This window comes from Neovison vison, chromosome 2 (assembly GCF_020171115.1).
Source record: "Neovison vison isolate M4711 chromosome 2, ASM_NN_V1, whole genome shotgun sequence".
Taxonomy (NCBI): Eukaryota; Metazoa; Chordata; class Mammalia; order Carnivora; family Mustelidae; genus Neogale; species Neogale vison.
Genome location: NC_058092.1, coordinates 217,975,959 through 218,000,337, shown reverse-complemented (window position 1 = coordinate 218,000,337; position 24,379 = coordinate 217,975,959). Strand labels below are relative to the sequence as shown.

General features: G+C 40.9%; 1 protein-coding gene across 4 annotated transcripts in view; it reads left to right on the top strand.

Moving 5' to 3' along the window:
• SORCS1 (sortilin related VPS10 domain containing receptor 1) overlaps nt 1–24,379 on the top strand; it is a 519,072-nt gene that overhangs the window by 438,425 nt on the left and 56,268 nt on the right. For all 4 annotated transcript variants that reach the window (XM_044240472.1, XM_044240471.1, XM_044240469.1 and 1 more), the window contains exon 18: nt 9,334–9,505. In XM_044240472.1, coding sequence (XP_044096407.1) covers nt 9,334–9,505 — 172 coding nt within the window. The remainder of the gene's footprint in view (nt 1–9,333; nt 9,506–24,379) is intronic.

The window sequence follows — 24,379 nt, the reverse complement described above, 5'->3', positions numbered from 1 at the left end:
TGACTTTCGATAGGCCTGCTTCCAGACACTTTGCATGTGTCAGCAAAAATTTATGCCAAGAAAAAATATACAAAACTAATTTGGGAGGTTGTTCTTACATGTCATTTCCTACCAGATATGTTATTTTTCTATGTTGCTTTTCATTCAGAAATATGTCTTAAACAGCTTTCTAAACAAAGGACAGATGGCTACCGGCCATCTAATTTCTTTTCATTTGAGAGCGTTAAAGCACCTAGTATTGCTTTGTCATTCCCTGTCATGGGCATTTGGGTTATTTTCTATTTTCTGCCACCATAAACAATGTTGCCAAGTTAACATCCTAGTACCATAATAATTGTTATAAAAACACACAAAGGTAATTGGATCCTCTTTTGGCAATTAGAAGTGTTTTCTGCTGACTTATAAAGCAAATCCCACCGAACCAACCACTTACTTCTTAGACCTGAGGATCGAAGCAAACCAAATATTTCCCCCAAACAATTAAAACACTGGATTCCGGCTCACAGACTGCCAGGAGTCTGGCAAGTTACAGATTCATTTGCATTAACTGCCATCCTCCTTTATAATACAAATGTCAACAGATTCTCTAAGAGAAGGCTGAGTGGGATTTCTCAAAGTAACAAAGTAAGGAAGGTCGCTCCAGGGAAAGGAATAGGAGATGATCAGGCTGAAAGGGTCACCCGATGCCAGTGCCTGGAAGTTGATAGACTAAGGAGCTACCATGTACCCTCAGTCTCTCCCCTGTCAGCTTTAGCCACCTGTGGGCATCCCGTGCTTTGTTAGTTTGGATCCTGTATTGGCATCAGGCTGGAATGAAGTACAGAGGAACCTCAAGGCCAAGGTCAGCCTGTGAATGAGAGCATCCTCAGTTGTCCTCCCTGGCTTCACCACACCCCTTCCAGCAGAGCCCAGGGTGCAGACATGCATCAGAACTTGAACTTTTGAAAGGGACTAGGGAATGACCGCCCTGGTCAGTGAAGTTTAACAAGCAAATCTCCCAGCAGCACCCTCTGAGAGTTTAGTTCAAAGCCTGCAAGTAAACCTTCCTTTCCTTTTATTTTTTGTAATGCTTCACTTTATAAAGGTGCCTTCAGAGTCACCTTTTTACCCTGTATATTACAGCAGTGTTCACGGGTTTGCTTACTTCACCAGAATGGAAAAAGTCTAGCAACGGTTATTATTATGCCTAATAGAAATACTATTTTCGGGAGACGCCAAAATTTTTATCAACTTTGCTGGATAGACGTGAACAGTTGTGCAAACTTTGTTTTAGTTCTTGACTAGGTCTTAGAAAAGAGAGTTGGAATAAGAGCGGAAATGAGTGCAAAATTCCTCTAGGAGGCCAGCGCTTCCTGTCCTTAGTCCTTGGTCTGGTGATGTCTGACTTCTGAGGTTCATACCAGCGAACCACATGTGAGCAAACTTCTGCTGTGTTCTCCATAGTAAGCTCCCTGCCTCTTTTCAGCCTTTGCCCTCACGCCTTCCCCGTGCTGGTCCATCCACGGAAAGCCAGGAGGCTGATACCGATGCCACAGCCTATTATATGGGCAGGAAATGAAATATAGTGGGGATGTTTTGTCTGGTGAAAAAGAGATGTATTTTAGAATGAAACAAGTAAAGGTTTTAAATGACTTCTGCCATTTACTGTTATCTTAGCAAGTGCTTCCTTTCTTTGAGCCATTGCTTCTTAACCTATAAAATGTTACTATCTGCTCTTGGGGTTTGACTTAAATGCAACACTGTATATAAAGCATGTAGCCCAGTACCTAGGAGAGAGTAGTCACTTTGCAAAATGCGGATACCATCACCAATAGGCATCATCTAAGGAGTTCTCTGAAGTGAAATAAAAAAGAAGGGAGACACTGTTTTGTTGTGTATCTATAGTCCTGACATTTATTTGACCCTTAGTAGTCACGGCAGCACTGAGATCTAGGACATATTTCATCTAAGCCCCTGGTTTCATTCATCTGTAAAACAAATAATCACCTGCGTACACTCATAAGACACATGATTAAAAACTACTAGGCATCAAAACGTGTGTGTCCCTCTCCACCACTCAAGGCAGATAACACATTTACCTGATTGGTGAGCAGGTTCCTTTTGTCCAAATAGAATGAAATCAGTATTCATTCGTGTATTTTCTTGCATTTTAGTGCTGAAATTACCCTAAATGTGTTTCTCTTTGTTTCTCCATCTGTGTCTATAAATATCTCCGTTTGCACACACACAAAGCACAATCTCTAGTTGTACTTATTTATATATGTTAAATCTTGTTTATACGGTTTTGGATCCAGGGAACATGCTGCAAATTTAAGTTGCTAAATTAACTAGGACATTGCTTGTTTCAGGCCAGCCGTAAAAGATTCTGTAAATATAAAATAAAGTGAGCATTGGGCTGGTTTATTATAAGAATCCAAGATAATCTTCTCAGGGGACAGATTTCTTCTTGCTATTAAGCTAGGGATATTTCTAGATGTGTTAAAAAAAAAAAAAGTAAGTGTATAGAAATTTCTGTCTGTGGAGTTTCTTTTGAGAAGCCATTAATCCCTCCTAAAAGAATGTACGGTGACAGCTCTTACTGCTCCTCAGGGTTTGTTTCTTAATATACTGCGGAGATTCTCAGGAGGCTTAAAAAAGATTTTTAGCATTAATTTTAGCATTAGTTTTTAACATTAATTCAGTATCTATGTAAGAACATTTAGCGGGTCTGGGGGAAAAATACATATATATGCATAAATTCTAGCTAAACAGTAATGTCCATACTATCAACATACATTTGGAATATTTTAAAAATGCTTTCTAGAAACATACTCCTTTCTGTATCGGCTGTGAGAACGCTTAGACCCCGGCTATCCTGCCACTGCCGTGGAGTCGGTATTTCCAAGGGCTTTGAGGGCTGGCTGGCTGTGGTCTTCTCCCAGATGACCCCGCTCCTGGGCCTGGAGGCGATTTTGATGTTCGGGCTGATCTGCTTGGCAAGATTTGTCAGCGTGCATCATGGAGAATAATCGGTCCTAAAAGTGCTGCATGTGTTTACAGTCCACAGAAAGGAAACCACTTGCATAATTTACAAACTCACCATGGCAGGGGCCCGTGTGGCGGATCTCTAGCAAAGAGCCATGCAGTGTCACCGCAGACACTCAGTAAATATCCGTGGCTGCGGAGCTGACTCTTGAGAGCACCTTGCTTGGATGCGGTTTTCCGTGTTTTCATGGGATGACACTGAGGTCGGGAGTTGGAGAAGCAGGTGAACATCGCTATGCGGAGACCTGGTTCCTCATGGAGCTCGGTTGCCCACACTGGTGGTACTGGCGTTAGGGATTCTCAACCAGGTCATATGGCACAGTGGCAAGAGACACCAGACTCAGTCCAGAGGCCCAGAGCTGCCGATCGTCTCTCATGTTACACTGGCAAACGCTGGAGACTGTTTGCTTTTACCTATGTGAAAAATGGAGACGTCGTATTGGATGATCTCTGCTCTCCCTTCAAGCTCTGATGTGTCCGTGGCCAATTTGGGATTCCTAGGACTGCAGGTGCTCAAAAAAAAAAAAAGTTGGGGAGGGTAATTCTTTACATAAATTAGTTGTACAACTCGTTGACTCAGATTGTGGATTCCGTGAGTCACTCTCATGATTCTTGATTTTCAGTCATTTCGTTTAGCATGGCCATATGTCCTGTTTCGTCAAATTGGCATTCAAAATAAAGTCACATTCCTTTACTAATCAAAACAAATGACTTGTGCTTCTACCCTGAAGTTGTTTTCCCTTCTGCTAAGTCTCCTCCTGGTCTCCTAATCCCAAGGTTGCTTATTCACTTTAAAGGAAAAGTCCTGAGAGCCGTTCCCTTTGAACAGAAAAACTCAGACAACCTGCACAGTCAGCTACGGAACCACATTCTTTCTAAATGTTGGTGTTCACACTACTGCACAGGTTTTGTTGTTGTTGTTGTTGTTGAAACATGGGGACATTAGGTCTAGGGAGCTTTTAAGTCTTGGTCATACACTGTACCCACCGCTAGTCCCCTTCTCTACCCCCAAGGCTTGTTCCATTTTTTGTTTTGTTGAGGGTTGCATGGCATTCTTCCCTTGAAAGGCACACAGGACGATCCAAGAAAATAGACCATTTAAATTCTTCATACTGTGAGCACCAATGAGGGACACCGTAGCTCAGTAACTGGAAGACCTGCCTCCCTTCAAGAAGACCGAGCGCCTCAGCTCCAGCGCGGTGAGGCCGTGCGGGTAACTACTCTAAAAAGGCAAGAGACAACACAGAGAAACATGGATTCTAAGCTGATTTTTATAAAGAATGAATAAAAGCTTGACAGGAGGAAAGAACATTCAAAAAAGAATGAACAGCACAGGAAAAAAGAAGGCGTGTAGTCTTGACTATACCCGGGGCTCAGGACACCTGTTGGGAAAGAGCTGAAGCTGGAAAAACGCACTGAAGAGAGACTGCGGGACTGGACTGAAAACTTCAACTTGACGCTCTGTGAATAATCCCACAGGAAGCTGTGAAGGAGTCTAAAAAAGAAATTGACATGGTTCGATTTGATCTTAAGATAATCTTGGCAATCAGAGTGCCACTTACGTTTTTCTGGGAACTTGCTGTATAATAGCAAGTTCAGGGACGCCTGGGTGGCTCAGTTGGTTGGACGACTGCCTTCGGCTCAGGGCGTGATCCTGGAGTCCCGGGATCGAGTCCCACATCGGGCTCCCAGCTCCATGGGGAGTCTGCTTCTCCCTCTGACCTTCTCCTCGCTCATGCTCTCTCTCACTGTCTCTCTTTCTCAAATAAATAAATAAAATCTTTAAAAAAAAATAGCAAGTTCATGTTTAATACTTTAAATACTAACTTTTTGACTAAATACTGAAATTTTAATATTTACGAAGTTTCTAACAATGCACCAGACTTTAGGGTAAGCCATTTTCAATGTAGTATCTCACTTAATCCTCCCAAGAAGGTTATTGACAGGATTCTGTAACTGTCCCTATTTGACAGGCAGAGAACCTAAGCATTAGAGGAAGTTTGGGTAACTGCCCAGGTTCGTACAGTTAGTGCCTAAATTTAAACTCAGTCACGTTGGTTCTACAACACTAGTTTTAACCACGAGGGCAGTGGTCTTTGATTCTGGATGCACATAAGAATCACCAGGGGGAACTTAGAACAAAAACAAAGACACACTAACGCCGAGAATTCTCAACTAAATCATAATGTAACTAATTCTCAATTAAATCAAGATACCTAGGAGCAGGATATTGGCAGCCATTTATTTTAAAAGTGCCAGCAAGTGACTCTGAAAGACAGGGTTGTAATCTACTACGCCTGTCACCTTAACCTACAGTGAACAGTCATATTCCACCGTATTCCACCACCACCCCAAAAGCACAAAAGAAACAAACAAACAAACAAACAAAAACCTACTAAATAGTAAAATCACAGACTATGAAGACCTTCATGGCTTTTTTCCAGTTTTACACTCACAAAGAAAAACTACAGTCTTCATCTGTGTTAAGACTTGCAGGAAGCACAGAAGAAAAATCAAAGAAGTTGGGGGTAAAAAGGAAAAGGTGACAGAGGGGTTTCAAGATGGGAAGGAAGAGAATGGCTGAAGTTGGGGCTGTTGAAGTCATAAGACACTATCTACTGATGAGTGGTCGGTAATATCAAAGGCACATTTGCAGAATGTTTCCTTTTCAGTAATTGTACAAAGACTCCCTTGCCATTACAAAGCACTTTCCTTCTTGGCGGATTGAAGAATGCTTTCCCAACTAAATGCATCCCTGTAATATTCAGAGCTTAGGTCCAACATAATCATAAGTTGCCTTGTTATTATGGAGGTAGCAGCCCCATTTAATAACATATTAAATGCATTATTCATTTATGTAACTCAGACCTAGGGACAGCTGCTGGGATGGAAATAGAACCATTCTGTAATGCAAAAAGCAGGTGGGTGCTTACTTGAGTAAATGAACTCTGTATTTCTGCACAATTTTCTTCTAAATTTCAGGGACAGGTCTGGTAGGGCTAATGTGATGCCATTTTCATCCAGGAAATAAAATGGCTTCAGAATGCTTTTTAATGAGCGTTTTAAAAAAATTACCAACAGTCTTCTCTATGGCAGAATCCCAGGGGGGTTGGATTCGTGCTTAGGATTTAAACAGAACCGTTGCTGCACGATTCAGGAAAGCCTGGGGTAATGATTGGTCAGAAGAGCGACAAATAAAAGGAATGTTCTCTAGCTGATGATGTCAGTGGTGATGGTGAGTCCTTGCCCCTGTAGCCACTCCCTCTCCAAGACAGAGTCACAGGTGTGCTTGGATGCTTAGCGATTAAAAATCATAACGTGCATGGCACCTTGCCTCTGAAACATGCAGTTTCTGATGCACAAACTCACTGGGATGCCGTAATTACTGTGTGACATTGCTGGTCATTTTCTTGCCACCATTGCTGGTGCCAGAATGTCAGATGTCAGCACTCTCCAGCGCTGGCACCTTTTTTTTTTTCCTTCTCTCTCCGGCCTGCCATTATTTTCTCTGTTAAGCAGCATGCACCCCTAAGCACCTAAAATGGATTTACTTAAATAGTAGATGGAAGGATGTTTAAAATGCTCAGACTTGATAATGACCGTGGAACCGGTAGGGATCCTAGTACCAGAACAGAGTTCCTGGCTGCCTGCAGGGCAGGGTGTTAACCCCTTAGTTGCTGGATTGTGCAGATTAGTGGCAGCTGGTTCATGAGCTGAGGTGCTTGAAGGGTTTGGGGGCAGTGGTAATAACCACCTGCTGTGCTGATATTTCAACATTTAAAATGGCACAGTCATCCCAGTGTGGGCCTCCTGATTATCAGTTTTGCTGTCCCCAGGGATGAGGTGCCCTTGGGGGAACTTTAGTCACCAATAGGAATACCATCAAAGAAGATATAATACCATCAAAGAAGGTTCCTATCTGTAAATCATAAAGAGCCTTTAAGAGTTCAGAGGAGGGACAATCTCCTTCCATTTAAAGAGGCAATATATTAGTGGTAAAGAGAGAATATTCTAGAGACAAATTGTCTGGGATCCTGACTGGGTGATCTTGGGAAAACTGGTTAACTTTTACAAATCTTAATTTCTTCATCTGTATGTTGAGGATAATAATACCTTCCTTAAGCAGAACTGTTTGGAATATTTTGAAGATAAATGACAAAAGTCATGCTTAGAACTTAGCGCAATGGTGGACACAGTAAATACTCTCTACATATCTACTTCTTACTATTTCACTTATTATTATTTTACCATCACAGTCAGGAAAAGACAGAGGACAGAAGCTGTGACCCAAAGTGGAAATTTTAGGCAGCTCAGAGAGCATGTGGGAAGACCTAGAAGCAGAAAGAGCAGAAGAAAATAAGTACTTTTCCAGAGGCTGGAAAGAGAGGTTTGACTAGGGCAGATGAGCTTTTTGGTGAGAAAGAACTCAGAGATGTAGGGCAGTTCACTTGTGGAAGTCTTTTTGGACAAGATTATGGGATTTATGACTTATCCCAAGGACATTTGGAAGCCATAAAGGTTATGAACAGGTAGGAGAAAGAATATTAAATAAAAATAACTGGCAGCAATTTCCTAAGCACTTGCTAATCATCGGGGCAGTTTTAAATACTCTGTGTACATTAATCCATTTAATTTATACAATTACCCTACGAGGTGAATTAAATATTAATAATTGACCTTGTAGTGATCCACAGCTTTCATAGTACTTCCCCAGACAGTATTTAATTTGACTTTCTCAACCATGGTCTTAGGCAGTCCATCCCAAGACTCAGGGACAGAGGAAAGGACATTGGCCAGATTCGAAAGGGTTGGAAAAGTATAGCCTGCAGGTCAAATGGGGGTATCTGTATATAGTTTTACTGAAACCCAGATGTATTGATTCTTTTGTGCATTATCTGTGTTCTCTTATATGCTACAATCAAAGAGTTGAGTACTTATGACGAAGGCCATATAGCTGGGAAAACTAGAACATTTCCTATCTATCCCTTTATGTTAAAAGTTTCTCTGGTCTAGAAGAGTGGAAAGACCTTAGACTTTGCTTCCACTTTGAGCTTCACCACTCACTCTAGGTAAGTAGGCGTGGGAAGTCTGATATCTGAGTCACAGAGAAGTTACTGTGGACCCCACACAGAAGGATGAACAGAGAACATCGAAGCTCAAAGTCTTAAAGGTTAATTGTTCTAAAACCACAGATTCTAATTTATTATGAATCTATAAATTGCATAGGACACATTTGTAGAATAATCTTTATTTTTTCCTATTAAAGCTAAAATAAAAAGAAATAAGCAAGAGAGGAGGGAAGGTTTACACAATCTCTAGACTGGTCTACTTAATAGGAGTTTTCAATATTTAGCCAGTATAGTCCCTCATAAAATATTGAGGACGAGCTCTCAAATTTAGCCAACTTTCTGTACAAAACTATTACCGCAGCATCCTCTGTGGGGTCTAATGTTGAATCACATAATCCATAACAGTCTTTATCTGAATTGCAAATGCCCTTGCAATATACAGTACTCATTTTAACCCTCAGTTCTATAGCCTTTAAAGTGTCTCCTGGATTATCCACATGTAACTCTTCAGGATTATAGGGGCGGCTGGGTGGCTCAGTGGGCTAAAGCCTCTGCCTTCAGCTCAGGTCATGATCCCGGGGACTGGATCGAACCCTGCATCCGGCTCTCTGCTCAGCAGGGAGCCTGCTTCCTCCTCTCTTTCTCTGCCTGCCTCTCTGCCTACTTATGATCTCTGTCTGTCAAATAAATAAATAAAATCTTTAAAAAAAATAAAGATTATAAATTTAGTGAGGCCCAGGACCACGCCTTCTACTCTTGTGCATTTCCCATAGCTCTGAAGCGAAATGATTGAGTGACTGAATGAAAGAATCTCTTCAAGTGCTAACAGTAGGCACAGTATGTTACTATGATGATGGGTCCTTTCCAATGGGTGTTTCATATGAATTAGCTCTAGTTCTCAGAGCACCATGAAGTGTGGTTCTCCCTCGCCCGCCAGGCTACGCAGTAGCGGGTCCAGCTCAAAAAATTGGGAGTGATCCAGGGCACCTGGGTGGCTCAGTGGGTTAAGCCGCTGCCTTCGGCTCAGGTCATGATCTCAGGGTCCTGGGATCGAGTCCCGCATCGGGCTCTCTGCTCAGCAGGGAGCCTGCTTCCTCCTCTCTCTCTCTCTGCCTGCCTCTCTGCCTGCTTGTGATCTCTCTCTGTCAAATAAATAAATAAAATCTTAAAAAAAAAAAAAAAATTGGGAGTGATCCGAATTGGAATGACCTGGATACAACTTGAGCTTTTCTCCATGTAGGTATAGGAAAGTGGTTTCCAATAACTGCACGGACGGAGTGCGAGAACAGTACACCGCCAAACCGCAGAAGTGTCCCGGGAAGGCCCCGCGGGGGCTGCGCATCGTGACCGCGGACGGAAAGTTGACAGCGGAGCAAGGGCACAACGTTACTCTCATGGTGCAGCTGGAAGAGGTAGGACCAGACCCACAGCCACTTCACCTTCTAGAGCCACTGATTTTTTCTAGGCAATCCTATTTGCTTTACGTGTGTTTTTGTTGTGTTTAATTTTTTTTTTTTTCCATTTTGAACGCTGGGGATATTTTTAATTTTTTTCTCCTTTTGGTTCCTTGGTTTGTTGCTGTTGCTCTTACCCGCAGTTAATCTCGTTTTACCGCAAGGTGTTCTTCGCTCTTACTTAATAGGTCATTTCTTGGAAGTTCTTTCTGGATTTAACTGTGCCTGGTTGGCATTTCCAGCCAAAAGTGGTCTCGGAATGAACACGTTAATGGTATTCTAAAAATAAGTTGGTGCGCACGCGTGTTCAGCCTAACATACCGGTGCTGTCTTCCTCTCTCAACCTGAGGTCTTGGCTTTTCTTTTCCAAAAGCAGCATGCTGGTCATACACACAACACTAAGGCTAGTCTAAATATAGCTGAGGGTACTTTCTTTGGCGATTCTGGCAATGGACAGTTTGTGATTTTGTAGCATCTCCGCGATATCAGCCTCGGTGACTGACAAATCATGGTTATCTGAGATTTCTCAATATTAAGATAGTGGATAAGATGAAATTTGTACATTTGTATTTTTCCATGTGTACAGGCATTTTTATCATCTTATAACTGAAGAAGATGTTCTCTAAAAGATAAACAATTACATTAGTGATCTCAATTATCAAGCCTGACAGTGCTGCCTTTAGCTATGTTTTCTGAGTGCTAAAATCTGGGCAGCACCATGCTAGGCCTTGTGAGCACAATTAATTTTAAAAAGTTAATAAAGATGCCAGGATTAAGATCTACATTGTTGACGTCCAGGTTCTTCTGATAGCTCAGTGGTTTTCAGTCTTTAACATGAATAAAAGTTACGTGGTGAACATGTTAAAACAGTTTTCCAGGGGGCGCTAGGTGACTCAGTGGTTAAACCTCTGCCTTCAGCTCAGGTCATTATCCCAGTGTCCTGGGATTGAGCCCTGCCTCGGGCTCCCTGCTCAGCGGGAAGCCTTCTCCTCCTCTCCACTCCCTGTGTTTGTGTTCCATCTCTTGCTGTCTGTCAAATAAATAAAATATTTAAAAAAACAAAACAAAACAAAAAACAGTTTTCTGGGCTCCATCTCCAAAGATTCTGATTCACTAGATTGGACGGGGCCCGAGAATATGCATTTATATTCAAGACTGTGGGTTATGCATTGTGCATCAAGAATAAACAGAACAAAACAAGAGCAAAGTCGAGGGGGATAGAGTAGCCTTAGAGGCTCTGGAGTGTGACTTGAAAGGGAGAAGACGAAGCACTTAGGATTACTTTGTCAGCATTGGTCAACATTATTGCTATTTTAATTGCTGTGGGAAAACAATTGTGAAATAAGAGTATGAAATTCTGGCTCAGAAGGTGCTGATGCTTCAGGAACCACTTGGAGAACCATCCTTCCGAAACCCAGGACTCCTTTCTGTTACTTCCTTAATAGGTACCTTTCAGCCATACCCGTTCTCCTAAATACAAGGTTCCCCAAACTTTTTCAGTCAGAACTAGAAAGATACAGACCAATGTAGGCCAACCGGAGTTGCTCGCATTTCACAGAAATACAATCTTTAGGCTTCTCCCTGAGGCCATGACATATTAGCTTACAGCAAATCAAATGTATTGTATATATTTAGAGCAGGAGTGACATCCTGAGAGAGAAAGTGAGATAAGGAGGAAGAGGAGCATGAGAGTATCATCACGAAGATTTGGGCAAACAAAACCCTATTCTTCAGAGATGGGAAATTCACTGTAGCCGTCCAACAACTCTTGTCGTATTTGCCCTCAAGGACTTTGCCAATTCGTACGTCACACTGTAGAAGAGGTCACGTTTCAGATTCCCAGATAGAAGGCCAGGACAGAAAGTCTTGGCCAAACAATGGGCAGCGGGCTCACAAGCTAGAACATAAAAATTGACTTCAGATCGGATCCCAGAGGGATGGGAAGCCTGGAGAAGGAGCACAGAATCCTGTGCATTTTTCTCTCTGAGCTCTTTGATGACATCTAAGGGATATGGACAAAAGCAAAGTAGAGTTTTTAAAAGTATTACATCTTCAGGAAATAAAAATTATAGCCAGGGACTATTCAGAATGAAATAATAATACAACACTAGGTTCTGGAGACTTCTGGAGAGCTTGATCCTAGGAGTGAGGACACCCCAGAACAAGACCAGGTTCTCTAAATGTTGAAACCCAATCTGGAACTATTTCAGTCTCTGAAAGGGTTAGAGTGATTTTCGCCCACTCTAAATGTCTGCCAAAGCTAAAATGAACCTTCTTTAGAGGAAAATAATATAAATCAGAAAGCTTACCTGTATTTTTTCGTATAAAATATTGGGCGTTTCATTTAAAATATTACACATATATATCAAGAAACAAGATGACGAGGATGAAAAAATCATCAGAAAAAGGAACAGTTTCTTGAGATATGATTGATACATTCATGAATGCAGATCAAGACCAAAACTGCAACCCTCCAGCAGTCATCAGCAGGAGGCAGGAACAAATGGAAGTTGTAGAAATAAAGATATAATAACCGATATTAAGGCGAACCTGGTTGGCTCAGTTGGTTGAGCATCAGAGTCTTGGTTTCTCCTCAGGTCATGGTCCCCTGGTGGGTGGGACCATGGGAGCCCCAAGTTAGTGCCACGCCCAGCAGGGAGCCTGCTTGAGGATTCTCTCTCTTCCCCCTCCAAATAAACTGGGTGGCTCAGTGGGTTAAGCCGCTGCCTTCGGCTCAGGTCATGATCTCAGGGTCTTGGGATCAAGTCCCGCATCGGGCTCTCTGCTCGGCAGGGAGCCTGCTTCCCTCACTCTCTCTGCCTGCCTCTCTGCCTACTTGTGATTTCTCTCTGTCAAATAAATAAATAAAATCTTTAAAAAAAAATAAAAAAAAATAACTGGTATTAAGAAGTTAGATGGGTTGACAGCTGACTGAATCCAGAAGGATAGAGGATCAGTTAATTGGAAGAAAGGGCAGTTGACAGTATAACCTTTCTAAGATAAGAGAGGAGGGATTGAAGATAAAGGAAAGAGTAATAAGAGACACGTGGGAGAGAGGGAAAGGACTAACACAGATGCGATGGGTGTCCCGGAGGGGAGAAGGAAGATAAGGAGCCAGAATCTGTTTTGAAGGATAATGTCTAAGAATTTCCCCAAACTGACAGGAGGCATCAGTGTCTCCGTGTAGATTGGAAAGAATCCAAAACCCCAAGCAGGAGCTAGACAAGGAAAACAAGGCACTTAGGTCTCATATTCAAACGATTGAAATCAAAAAACAAAGAGAAACATTTAAAAGCAGCGCAGAACAAACTAGAATGACATCTTTGAAGTGCTGGGGAAAAACACAAATGTGGAGGTAAAATAGAGACTTTTCTCAAACAGAAACCAAGATGAGTCATATAAGATGATTTCTATAAAAAGAAACACTACAGGTAACTCTTCAGGCATAAGGAGAATGAAAGCAGATGAGAGCACAATAGTAGAAAGAAGGCAGAGCCAGAGAGAGGGCATGTATGTGGGTAAATTAAAATTAATAATAACTTTGCAGATCAGTAGTGATAATCTGCTGTGGGCTTAAATATATAGAGAATTAAAACAAATGACAATAATAATTCAGTATGTATTAAATGGAGTTAAAATATTTTAAGTTCCATGAAATGTCTGTGGTGAGGTAGAGGTACTAATTTGTATTAGATACCAGCATGTCCAGAATAGAGAATATTTAACTATCAGACTCTTGGCAGGGGACTTGGAATAACATTAAATGTGTCTATTAATACCAAGAAAAAGGCAGGAAAGGGAGAAAAAGGATCCTACTTACATTCAGGACTAATAGAACGGATACTGAAATGGTTTATATATAAACCCAAATATTATCATTAATTACATAAAATAAATAATTAGTGATTTTTCTGGCTTGCTTAAGAAGTCTGTGTCAAACCTGAGATTGTAAAGAAATCATACCACAGGTTTTTTCTTTAGTTTTCACATTTAAATCTATAATCTATCTTGAATAAAACCAGTTTATGTATGTTTTTCCATTTACACATTCAATTGATCCAGGACCATTGAAGGACAATTTTTCTCCTATTGACTTGAGTCTTTGCCATACATCAATTGAACATATTTGTGTGGGTCTACTTCTAAATACTTTATTTTGTTCCATTGGTTTTGATTTTCAAACCTGTGTTGATAATTTAAAACACTTTTTTTTTTTTTTTAAGAGAGAAAACATGGGAACAGGAGGTGGGTTGGGGAAAGGGGGCAGAAGGAGAGGGAAAGAGAATCTTAAGCAGGCTCCACTTCCAGTACAGAGCCCAGCATGGGGCTCGATCTCATGACCCTGAAATCCTGACCTGATCTAAAATCAAGAGATGGACGCTTAACCAACTGAGTCACCCAGGTGCCCCTAGAATATATTTTTATTATTCTAGATTCAAAGTTAGCCTACATATTTGGGGATATAAATCCTTAGAACCAATAGAAGGTCATATATGTGTGTGTGTGTGTGTGTATAAATATAATAGCATATAATAGCTTTATATAATAGCATAAAAACAGTGCATACCTACAGGCAAACCCAAGAACTTATTTTCAGTAACTCTACCCAGAAAACTACAACACATTTGGAAAAAAAATTTTTTTTAAATACAAATGTATAAAGAGCTACACCATGACTGTGGATTGGAAGATGCAGTATTGTGAAAAAAGACCAATTTTTCCCACACTTATCTTATATTCAAGGCAATTTCAATAAAATCTTCAGCATGTATTTATGGGTTAAAATTGACATGATCATAAAGCATATGAAAAAGTAGGGGGTCAAGAATAGCAAAGATTATCTTAAAGATGACTCCCAAAATTGGATAACTTACGTTACCAGGTATCAGTATTTATTATAAAGTTGTAGTAATTAAGAGTTTGTGGTGGTATATATATATCCTGCATACACAAGCTGATTAAGAAAGGGAGTAGTGAGCCAAGAAAACCACACCCTCCCCACATATGTATAGATGTGTGTGTGTGTATGTGTGTGTGTCTGTGTCTGTGTGTGTACATGTATACACACACATACTCTTTATGACAAATGAGACACTGTACTACAGTAGATAAATTATAATATTTTCTGTAAATGGTGCAATGACATCAAAATCCATGTGGGAATATATGAACCTTGATCTCTCTCTCTTTTTTTTTTTTTTTAAAGATTATTTATTTATTTATTTATTTGACAGACAGAGATCACAAGCAGGCAGAGAGGCAGACAGAGAGAGAGAGGAGGAAGCAGGCTCCCTGCTGAGCAGAGAGCCCAATGTGGGGCCCGATCCCAGGACCCTGAGATCATGACCCGAGCCGAAGGCAGCGGCTTAACCCACTGAGCCACCCAGGCACCCTGAACTTTGATCTCTCTTAACACAAAAAAATAATTCTGACTGGATTGTCAATCTGATTTTGAAAGAAGAAACTAAAGTGTTGAAAGGAAAATGCAGAAGAGTATCTTCATGACCTTGGTTTAGGCAGAGATCGTTTTAAAACAGAAAATGAAACCCCCTAAGTATATAGAAGAATACAGTTTGATTAGACTACCTTAAAATTAGGAATTTCTTTTCTTCAAAATATACTATTTAGAAAATAAAAATAAAATTTAAAAGCCCTGGAGGGTGAGAAGTTATTTGCAACACATAATTTTAATAAAGCACTCATACCCAGAAAAATGTAAATGAATTCTATAAATCAGTAAGAAAAATTCTGGCCACCCAATAGAAAATGCACAAATGACTTAAACGGACTTTTCAAAGAGGGTAACCAAATAGCCAATAAATATATGAAAAAATTCTCAGCATCACTGCTCATCAAAGGAATGCAACTTAACAGTAAAATAAGATATTACTGGGGAGCATGGGTGGCTCAGTGTGTTAAACATCTGCCCTCAGCTCAGATCATGATCCCAGGGTCGTGGGATCGAGCCCCATTTCGGACTCCCTGCTCAGCGAGGAGCCTGCTTCCCCCTCTTCCTCTGTCTCTACCCCAACTGGTGCTCTTTCTCTCTCAAATAAATAAAATCTTTAAAAAAATAAAATAGTACTATCTACCCATCAGAAGATTTATATTTGAAAGGACAAATAATATCAAGTGGTGTTGTTGGAGAAACCAGTCATTCATACGGTGGTGTTTGGAGTGTAGATTGTCACCATCTTGGAGATCTGTTTGACATTAACTACTAACCACTATACATGCACAGCCTATGACCCAGACTTTTTACTCCTAGGTATAGAGTCACCAGAATGCATACAGTTATGCACTAGAATGTATGTAAAATAATATACATAGTACACTTACTCATAAGAGGTCATAGCTGGAAACAAACATTTATCAACTGCACACTCAAGAAGTAAATTAGAGTACCCCCACAGAACGGAATGCCATGGAATAATGAAAAAGAACAAACGATTGCTACCTACAAAAGCTTGAACGCATCTCCTATCTACGATCGTGCTAAAGAAATCAGACCGGAAAAAATATGTATTGTAGGATTCTATTTAGTTAAACTGCAAAAGTAAGCAAAACTAGTTTATGGTGCTAGAAGTGAGATTAATAGTTACCTTGGGAAGAGAGGTGGCAGGGTGGATAAGGGAACACTGGAAACTGAATTTTTTGTTGATTAATGAATGCATTAATTTTGTAAAAAAAATCAAGCTGTATATCTGATTTACATACGTTCTTTATGTCTATTATGCTCAACAAAAAGCTACTTAAAAATCATTTGGGAAATTCAAATATCATTGATTTGTACATTTTGCCTATAGGTCTTAAGGGAAAAAAAGACACAGGGTAAAGGATTGGCTCAGAAAATAAATCTTTCCCTAAAACTTTGGGAACATTTAGGGAAAGATTTATTTTCTGAGCCAATCCTATACCTTTTGTCTCCCTGCATAATGAACGTGAAGTCCCCTTTCCCAGTGATGTAAGTTCCGATAACTTAGAAGAACATGATCTTTTGAAGCAGAAATGTTTGTATTGGAGTAGTCTTCAAATTTCAGATTTTTATTCCATTTCAAAGAAACAGTAGAGCAAGATCTGAAACAAGAACTCGGGCCTGGTTAGCTCTGACCTTTGTTCACTCTGCAGGGACAGAGGCCAGGCCCCTCTCCTTTCAACTTTGCTTTCTCTGTAACCAAGATCATCAGACATCTCAGATTTGGCTGAGTGATGTGAGAACAGATTGGGGAATCTGGTTCAAAGATGTGTAAATCCATGCCTTCTGGGCGCAAGAAGAGAAAAAAATAGTTCATTCCACTTGAGTGGGCAATGCTGCAACAGCAGGGAAGAAATCTGCTACCTTCAGCTGTCAGACCTGGCCCCTTGGTGCTCTTGTTTCCCAGGGCAGAGTATAAGCTGAAAAGACGGACTGTCCCCATGTCAAGATGCCCTGGGGACCTCACATTCAACTGTGGGATTCTGTGCTGATTCACAAGCTCTCCTTACAGAAACAATGGGTTTCTCTGTTAATCTCTGGATTATATACATAGACATGAGTGATGCATGTGATGACCAATACGAAATAAAGGAAAGCAGAGTGCCTCTGAGAAGCTGGGGAGCTTTGGAATTTGACACAGTGACAACAGTTTGGGTATCTAACACTGAACATTAACTGTTGTCAGGTCTGTGACTGCTTTTTTGGATTGTCTCATTTAGATCCCACAGCAAGCCTATGTGGGTAGGTGTTATCATCCTCATTGCATTCTACAGATGGCACAGCCAAAGCACAGAAAGGCAGAGTCACTTACCTAAGATCATACAGCTACCGAAGTATCAAGTCAGGAGTCAAACCCAGGCTCTGTGGTATCCTGCCTTTTTATGACTTCTCTCTGGTGGAAAGAACCATTTCCTGGGAAAGAATCTCATGTAGTTTCTAAGGATCCCTAATAATACTTCACAGGGGACAGGTAGCAACAAAGACGAAGGAGTAGAAAGAATAGGTAGAATTATCTGTGCCCTAGCCAGTCTGGCCTATGGCAGCTGCTATCTTCTTAAACACTAGTCAATATATAAAACATGATTTTCCTCCCAGATTTTCTGAGAATATTCATGGCTTGTGATCAGTTCATTAAAAAACATCTCAGCAAAGAGAAATTCCATATCCTCTGTAGGTTTCCTTCTCTTTGTAAGATTACATCTTTATTGAATGGCTTTGTTGTATCTAGTATTATTATATCCATTCTTAAGAATATTGAAAAACACTATGACCCAGCAATTGCACTACTGGGAATTTACCCTAAAGATACAAACGTAGTGATCCAAAGGGGCACGTGCACCTGAATGTTTATAGCAGCAATGTCCACAATAGCCAAACTATGGAAAGAACCTAGATGTCCATCAACAGACGAATGGATCAAGAAGATGTGGTATATATACACAATGGAATACTATGCAGCCATCAAAAGAAACGAAATCTTGCCATTTGCGACAACATGGATGGAACTAGAGCGTATCATGCTTAGCGAAATAAGTCAAGCGGAGAAAGACAAATATCATATGATCTCCCTGATATGAGGAAGTGGTGATGCAACATGGGGGCTTAAGGGGGTAGGAGAAGAATCCATGAAACAAGATGGGATAGGGAGGGAGACAAACTATAAGTGACTCTTAATCTCACAAAACAAACTGTGGGTTGCTGGGGGGAGGGGGGTTGGGAGAAGGGGGGTAGGGTTATGGACATTGGGGAGGGTATGTGCTTTTGGGTAAATTGGAAGGGGAGGTGAACCATGAGAGACTATGGACTCTGAAAAACAATCTGAGGGGTTTGAAGTGGCGGGGGGGGTGGGAGGTTGGGGTAACAGGTGGTGGGTATTATAGAGGGCACGGCTTGCATGGAGCACTGGGTGTGGTGAAAAATAATGAATACTGTTTTTCTGAAAATAAATAAATTGGGAAAAAAAAAGAATATTGAAAAACACGGGCTATGAATGCAGCCCTCTAGGACTGTCATCCCTGTTTACCAAACTTCTCCAGAGTCTTGGGTATGAATTAAGCTCTCAAATCCAGGAAAAAAACAAAAACAAAAACAAAAACAAAACCCTGATATATGCCACTGGCTCTGTAATATTTCTCTCAAAATTTGAGTCCATTTCTCATTTGAATTTGATGCTCTTAATTTTACTTTGAATATAACATCTGGCTCTTGCCACCATACCTAAGGCCAGTTTTTCATAAAAGTAGCTACATTAATGCCAAGCTTCTGATGCTCTTTGAGCAACAAGTCTTCAAGGTGCAAGAGAGACCAAGAGGTCCCCACTACATTCTGATAATTACACTTCAGTGTGATTAATGCTGAAGTAGGCATAAGATTCTCCAGGTTGGTGTACGATTTTGTCATTTGGGGACCTAGGATTATGCCTCTGTGTCTCATGGCTTGCTCCGAGTTCTACTGTCTCCCATAGATTTGTCTTCTCTCTGTGAGGTTGGGTTGGGTTGGGTTGGGTTGGTTGAGGCAATGCCCCTTTCTTTGTCCCCAAGTATGTACATACAGACCACTCTGTGTAGGCTCCATCTCTTGTGTGTTCCAATGAAAAGTATGAGTGACCTGAGGAATCCACTGTCCCACAGAGTTGTCAGACATACGTGTTTATTTCTTCTTCAACATATATTTTACTAAGTTCCAATTTTATATTATGTACCTTTCATTCAAGACATATTCGTTTTGTGGCAATATGTGTTTTAGGTTAATGAGGGCCTCCACTGTAACAAGTTTTAAATGAAAATCTAACTGCATGAAAAAGAAAACAGTAAATATTTTATATTCATTAAAAACAAAAATAAAATTTAATTTACTGCCTTTATTGTAACAATATTTTTGGCAGCCCCCATTACATTGTAAATATCGTTAAGGTACAAACTATGCCATGCCTGGTCTTAGCCCTAGCCTCTCTTCTCACTGTGCCTAACACGTTGATAGAAACTCAATAAATGTGTGAGGATTTGAATAGGCTTCCCCAATGAGTGTAGAGATAAAGCCTGAACTTAAAAGGAAAAGACTCTTGAAATTTGAATAACATCCAAAACATGCTGAAGTCTTCATCTGAAATCTAAATCCCTTTCTTTATTCTGTACTAATGCATGTCCTAATTCTAACATAAGACTATCAGTGAAAACCTTGCTAAAATCAGAGCAAAGAAGAGAACTTCTTATTGACAGAAAATAATCAAAGGCTAGATACACTGAGGCTAGCTTGTAACTCCATGCACAATAGTATGTAACTGAGTCAAAATTTTGCCGATTTGACATATGCAAGAAATGGAATCCCTTCCTGCAAATAGGATGTGAGGCCACCCTTCATATCTCGGGGACAGAAATCGCTCTACAACACAACTCCTTCAAATTCCCACAGCTTGGCCCACCCTTGTTCCACAGAACCACGTAATTCTATAGAAGCTGATGAAAAGCCCCATTGTCAGAAACGGCATCCTTGCTGTTTTCAGGGTTCTCTCCTAATGTACTAAATGAAGGAACCTTCATCAGAAGCAACAAGGCGAAGGAAACAATATTTCTTCCATCCCAGACTCCCTCATTGTGGTTGATCCAAGAACACACCTACACACACAGACACACACACTACAATTATGCATCACCGTTTCCTTGAGGGCAAAGAACAGTTGATCCAGAAACCAATCAAGAGGGGAGAGGAAGTCTCCATAAAGGTAAATCTAACTAGCCAAATATTTCAAATACATCTGAATTTTAGGAGGCCAATCAAAAGTATTTTGCACTGAGATCCAGGTATCCAATGAGAGAGGTGATACCTCTCTGTCTGGAGACTTGCTTAAGACGAATGTTCTCTGGACCACTAATGAGCACCTAATGAGCCTATAGACTTTCAGTGTGATAACTCGGCTTCATAGCGAAATCCTATGCGAGAACCTAAAGGCACGGGATGGATGGCAAAGGGCCTAATCAGTCTTAAGAACTCAACAAAACCGATTTGGAAGGCATTATTTGAGAGGACTGCTAGGCAGAAGTAGTGTCTGCATGTTACAGAAGATAATTAAATCTGTTTTAAACAGCTGTAAGAATAAAGAGATGCAATTCGCTGCATAATTTAAGACTTTTAAATTAAATCTGAGGCAAGGGACTAAAATTAAAACTTTGATCTGTATCTCATTGTCTTAATACTTCAATTTACATACAAAGACTGGAAGTTAATAAGGAAAATTCATGATTATAACTTCTTCAGTGAGATCCAACTCCAAAACGTGAAGGCTGTGTCCTCATTAAATGGATTTCAATGATCTGTAATTTCACATACATTGAAAGACTTATGGCAGCATAAATGTAACCACAATGTAATAGCACTTCATAAATATTGCAGGATGCTGCCAGCCGTCGGATGGTGGAGAAGATGACTCTCCATACAATTTGCAGTGAGACCCTCATTTGTTGAATTCATAAAAGAATTTGACCTACTTTTTCATCTGGGGAAAGATTGGGGCTTTTAGAAACGGCACAAAGAGTTCGCAGGCGCTATTAAGTCCAGGCAGGTATCCGTTTTCCAAGCCAGCCCAGATCTGACTCCGAAGCCTGGGCTGTTTTCTCCTTCCACACAAAGGAACAGGAGCTGATTTCAATGAGCCGTGGAGACTTAAGAGGCTTTCTCATGTATTATTCCGTACTCCACTCAGCTTTATTCTCTTTGACTCGAGCAAGGTAATTGAGCCACTTCATTTCTTCTCCCTTGCTGCTTCGAGTTACAAAGGAAAAGAGGGAAATGAGGCGGGCAATATAGGTCGTCTTTAGCCAGAGGCCTTGCATCTGAAGTTCAGGTTGGCTTAGTTAGCAACTCTTCCTAAGGCTCCACTTTTCTTCAGTTCTGGCCCACAAATGTTGGGGTGTCGCTCTTCTTTAGAGTTTCAGGGAACCGGAGTTTGCCAAGAACCTTGTTCTGCCTTGATAAGCAAGAAGAGGACCCTGGCTCATTATCGAGAGTTTCAGTTCAGGGCATGTCCCAACGACTGGGGTCATCGTCTTCACATGGGCAATAGTCTTCAAATGGATTCTGAGTCTCACAGCGTATCTGCTTTAGGTCCCACAACAGTGGTGCCCCATTTCGTCTCCTTGGGTGGTCACCACCCCTGCATGTAAGAACTTCACACGACCATACAGGTTTGGCAAGTGTGTGACTTCTCACACACTTTCTGGCTTTGCATTTTGCCTGTTCCATGACTCAAGCCTTATCAGCTCTCCTTAGCGTGACCCAGCATCCATGTGCAATGGAAAGTCTCCACCCCAAGGCGGACAGCACTCAAGTAAGCTCTACCTCTTCACCTGAGAGCTGAGATTACTTTAGCTGCCTGAAGGGGGCCTGGAATGTGAGTGGATCTTCAATACTGCCCATAGCAAGAGTGATAGAATTATAAAAGTAGCTGGTCGCCTCCCTTGAGTTTGATGACTGGGATCATGATCATTCCGCCTCTCTTTGTAAGTAATGAAATTGAGGTTGAAATATGAATTGCATTTCAAAGGGCGTATAACTCCCGGGTTACTGCCTGACGTCTGTAGGACACCTGCACTCTAGTGCCTCTGTAGAGGTCTGCAATGTCCCTGAGATCTCTCAGAGCCTAGTAATTTGGAAAAGTGACGAAGTAACATCCAAGGCAAGAAATCATATATCCATTTCATAGATAAGATCTTATGACTTGGTTAAGTCTAGCAAGCGATGCTAGATATGGAAGTTTTAAAAGCTAGCTAGAAATTTTGAAAACATAACATAAAACAGAGTAATGATTCCTGTGTGTGTGTGTGTGTGTGTGTGTGTGTGTGTGTGTGCGCGCCCCCATGTGCTTCTCATTGGTTAGTATGGCATTTACCAATCTAACGTTGATCTCCCTGAGTGGTAGGATTATGAGCAATTTGGATTTTCTTTTTCCTCATTTTATGTATTTCCTACATTCTCTTTGGAAATTTTCCATGACTTTCTCTCTCTTTTTTTTCTTTCTTCTAATTGAGCTAACATATTTCTATTACATATTTTACTACTAGGAAAAACCTATTGCATAGGCTTATTCCTAAAGGCATCTTCCCACTTTAAAAAAAAAATCAAATTTTGTTCTTATTACATACCTGAATGTTTTACTTTTAGAGTAATTTTTAAAGTTGTTCAAAAACATCTTTATGATTTTTATTATTTGGTGTGCCATCGTTTTCCTACCAAAGGCTGCTGAGCTCATTCCTAAGGCCACTCTGTAGTGGTAACAGTACAGTAATGTCCTTTATTCCCTAAAAAGTGTTTTCAAAACATAATGGGTCAAGGTTCTGACCCCTTTCTACCACAATGTCTAGATGGAGTAAAGAGGCCTTGGCTTATGGTTATTTATCTGCTTACACAAGCCAAATGTCTCTTCAGCCTTATGGTATTCTGTTCCATTCTAAGCCAGACATCTAGTACAGAAGACATAAAAAGGGAATGTGGAAATTTGCTGTTCATTCAAACACATGGTGCTGTGGCTCATTTGCAAGTGAAGGATTAAACCATTTTGTGATGTTACAATTGGAAACTCCTGGTCTGAGTATTAGATCCTCAAGTATTTGGATATTTCACGAGGCAAGTCCCAAGGCTCTGAGTCCTCAAGGAAGGGGTCACCCATCTTCATGTCTTCCAAGAGAAGGTGGAATATGTATCCAGGCAAACAGTTTAGTGGGTCCATAATCTGGTCTTCTGGCATTACTGACCTTGTCAGACCGGAGTTCTCTGGTGAAATGGAAAACCCCATGCACACACTGCCCTCACCGGTGTGAATGCCCTTCCTCCATGCCCACCGCTACCATTTCTTGCAAGAGGCTCGGGGGGTCAGCATCTTCAGGGAGGTACCTGTGCTCTGGATAACCATCTCTGAATAGGGAGAAGCTGACTCTGTAATCTGCAATTATGCCAATATCTTCCTGTCCTAGGATTATGTCCAGAGCTCAGTTTTGAAGCTGAAGAGAAACCCATGAAGCATGACCTGAACCAAATATTCAGGAAATACTTTCCCAGCTGATGTAGTGAGGCAACCTCAGCTTTCAGCAATGGTAGCACCTCTCGAAAAGGATGCCAGAGAGAACCAAGACTTGCTTGGGAAGAGAACATAGGGCACATTTGCAACTACCTTTTGCCATAGACTGGTGTTGTCTGTGCTGGAAGGACTCAATTTACCGTTATAAAAGGGCAGGCTCGACCCAGTTACAGTGCTGATTTTTGTTTAGAGTCCTTTCACTCTTGGTTGAATATTCACATTGGCAGGGTCTCCCGAGACAGGCTTTCCAGCTTCCATAGTGTTTTTATAGAGCCTGGCATATTACACCAGGCTCCTCTTATATCGCCGCCTAATGGAGAATTTGATCCATGTTGGCATTCCTTTAAAGGGTTTTAGCTAAGGCTTACAATAGCTTTCTGGTTTCATGTGTGAGTGAATCCATGCTTCACAAGCACCCACCGGGAAGGAGCACAGTAAAATAGTGGGAGTGCTGACCTTGGAGTTAAGAAGGGTTTGGTTCAAACTAGTCTTGTGACTCTAAGCAAATTCTAGCAGTCTTTTAGGGTTGAAGATTAAATGAGATGTACTATAGAGAGGGTAGTTATTATTTCTGCCACAGGAAATTCTCAAGAAATGTTCTCTTTTCTCTTAGTGACCACCAGGAGATGTTCTAGAACAATCTTACTTGCATACTTTATATTAGAAGTCATATACTATTGTTCACTCTTATTGAATTAACACAAGGTGGGATAGCATTTCTCCCCATGAACTTCTACCAGCTGACAAAATCTCTTCCTTAAAAGCTCATTGTACCATAGTCATATCT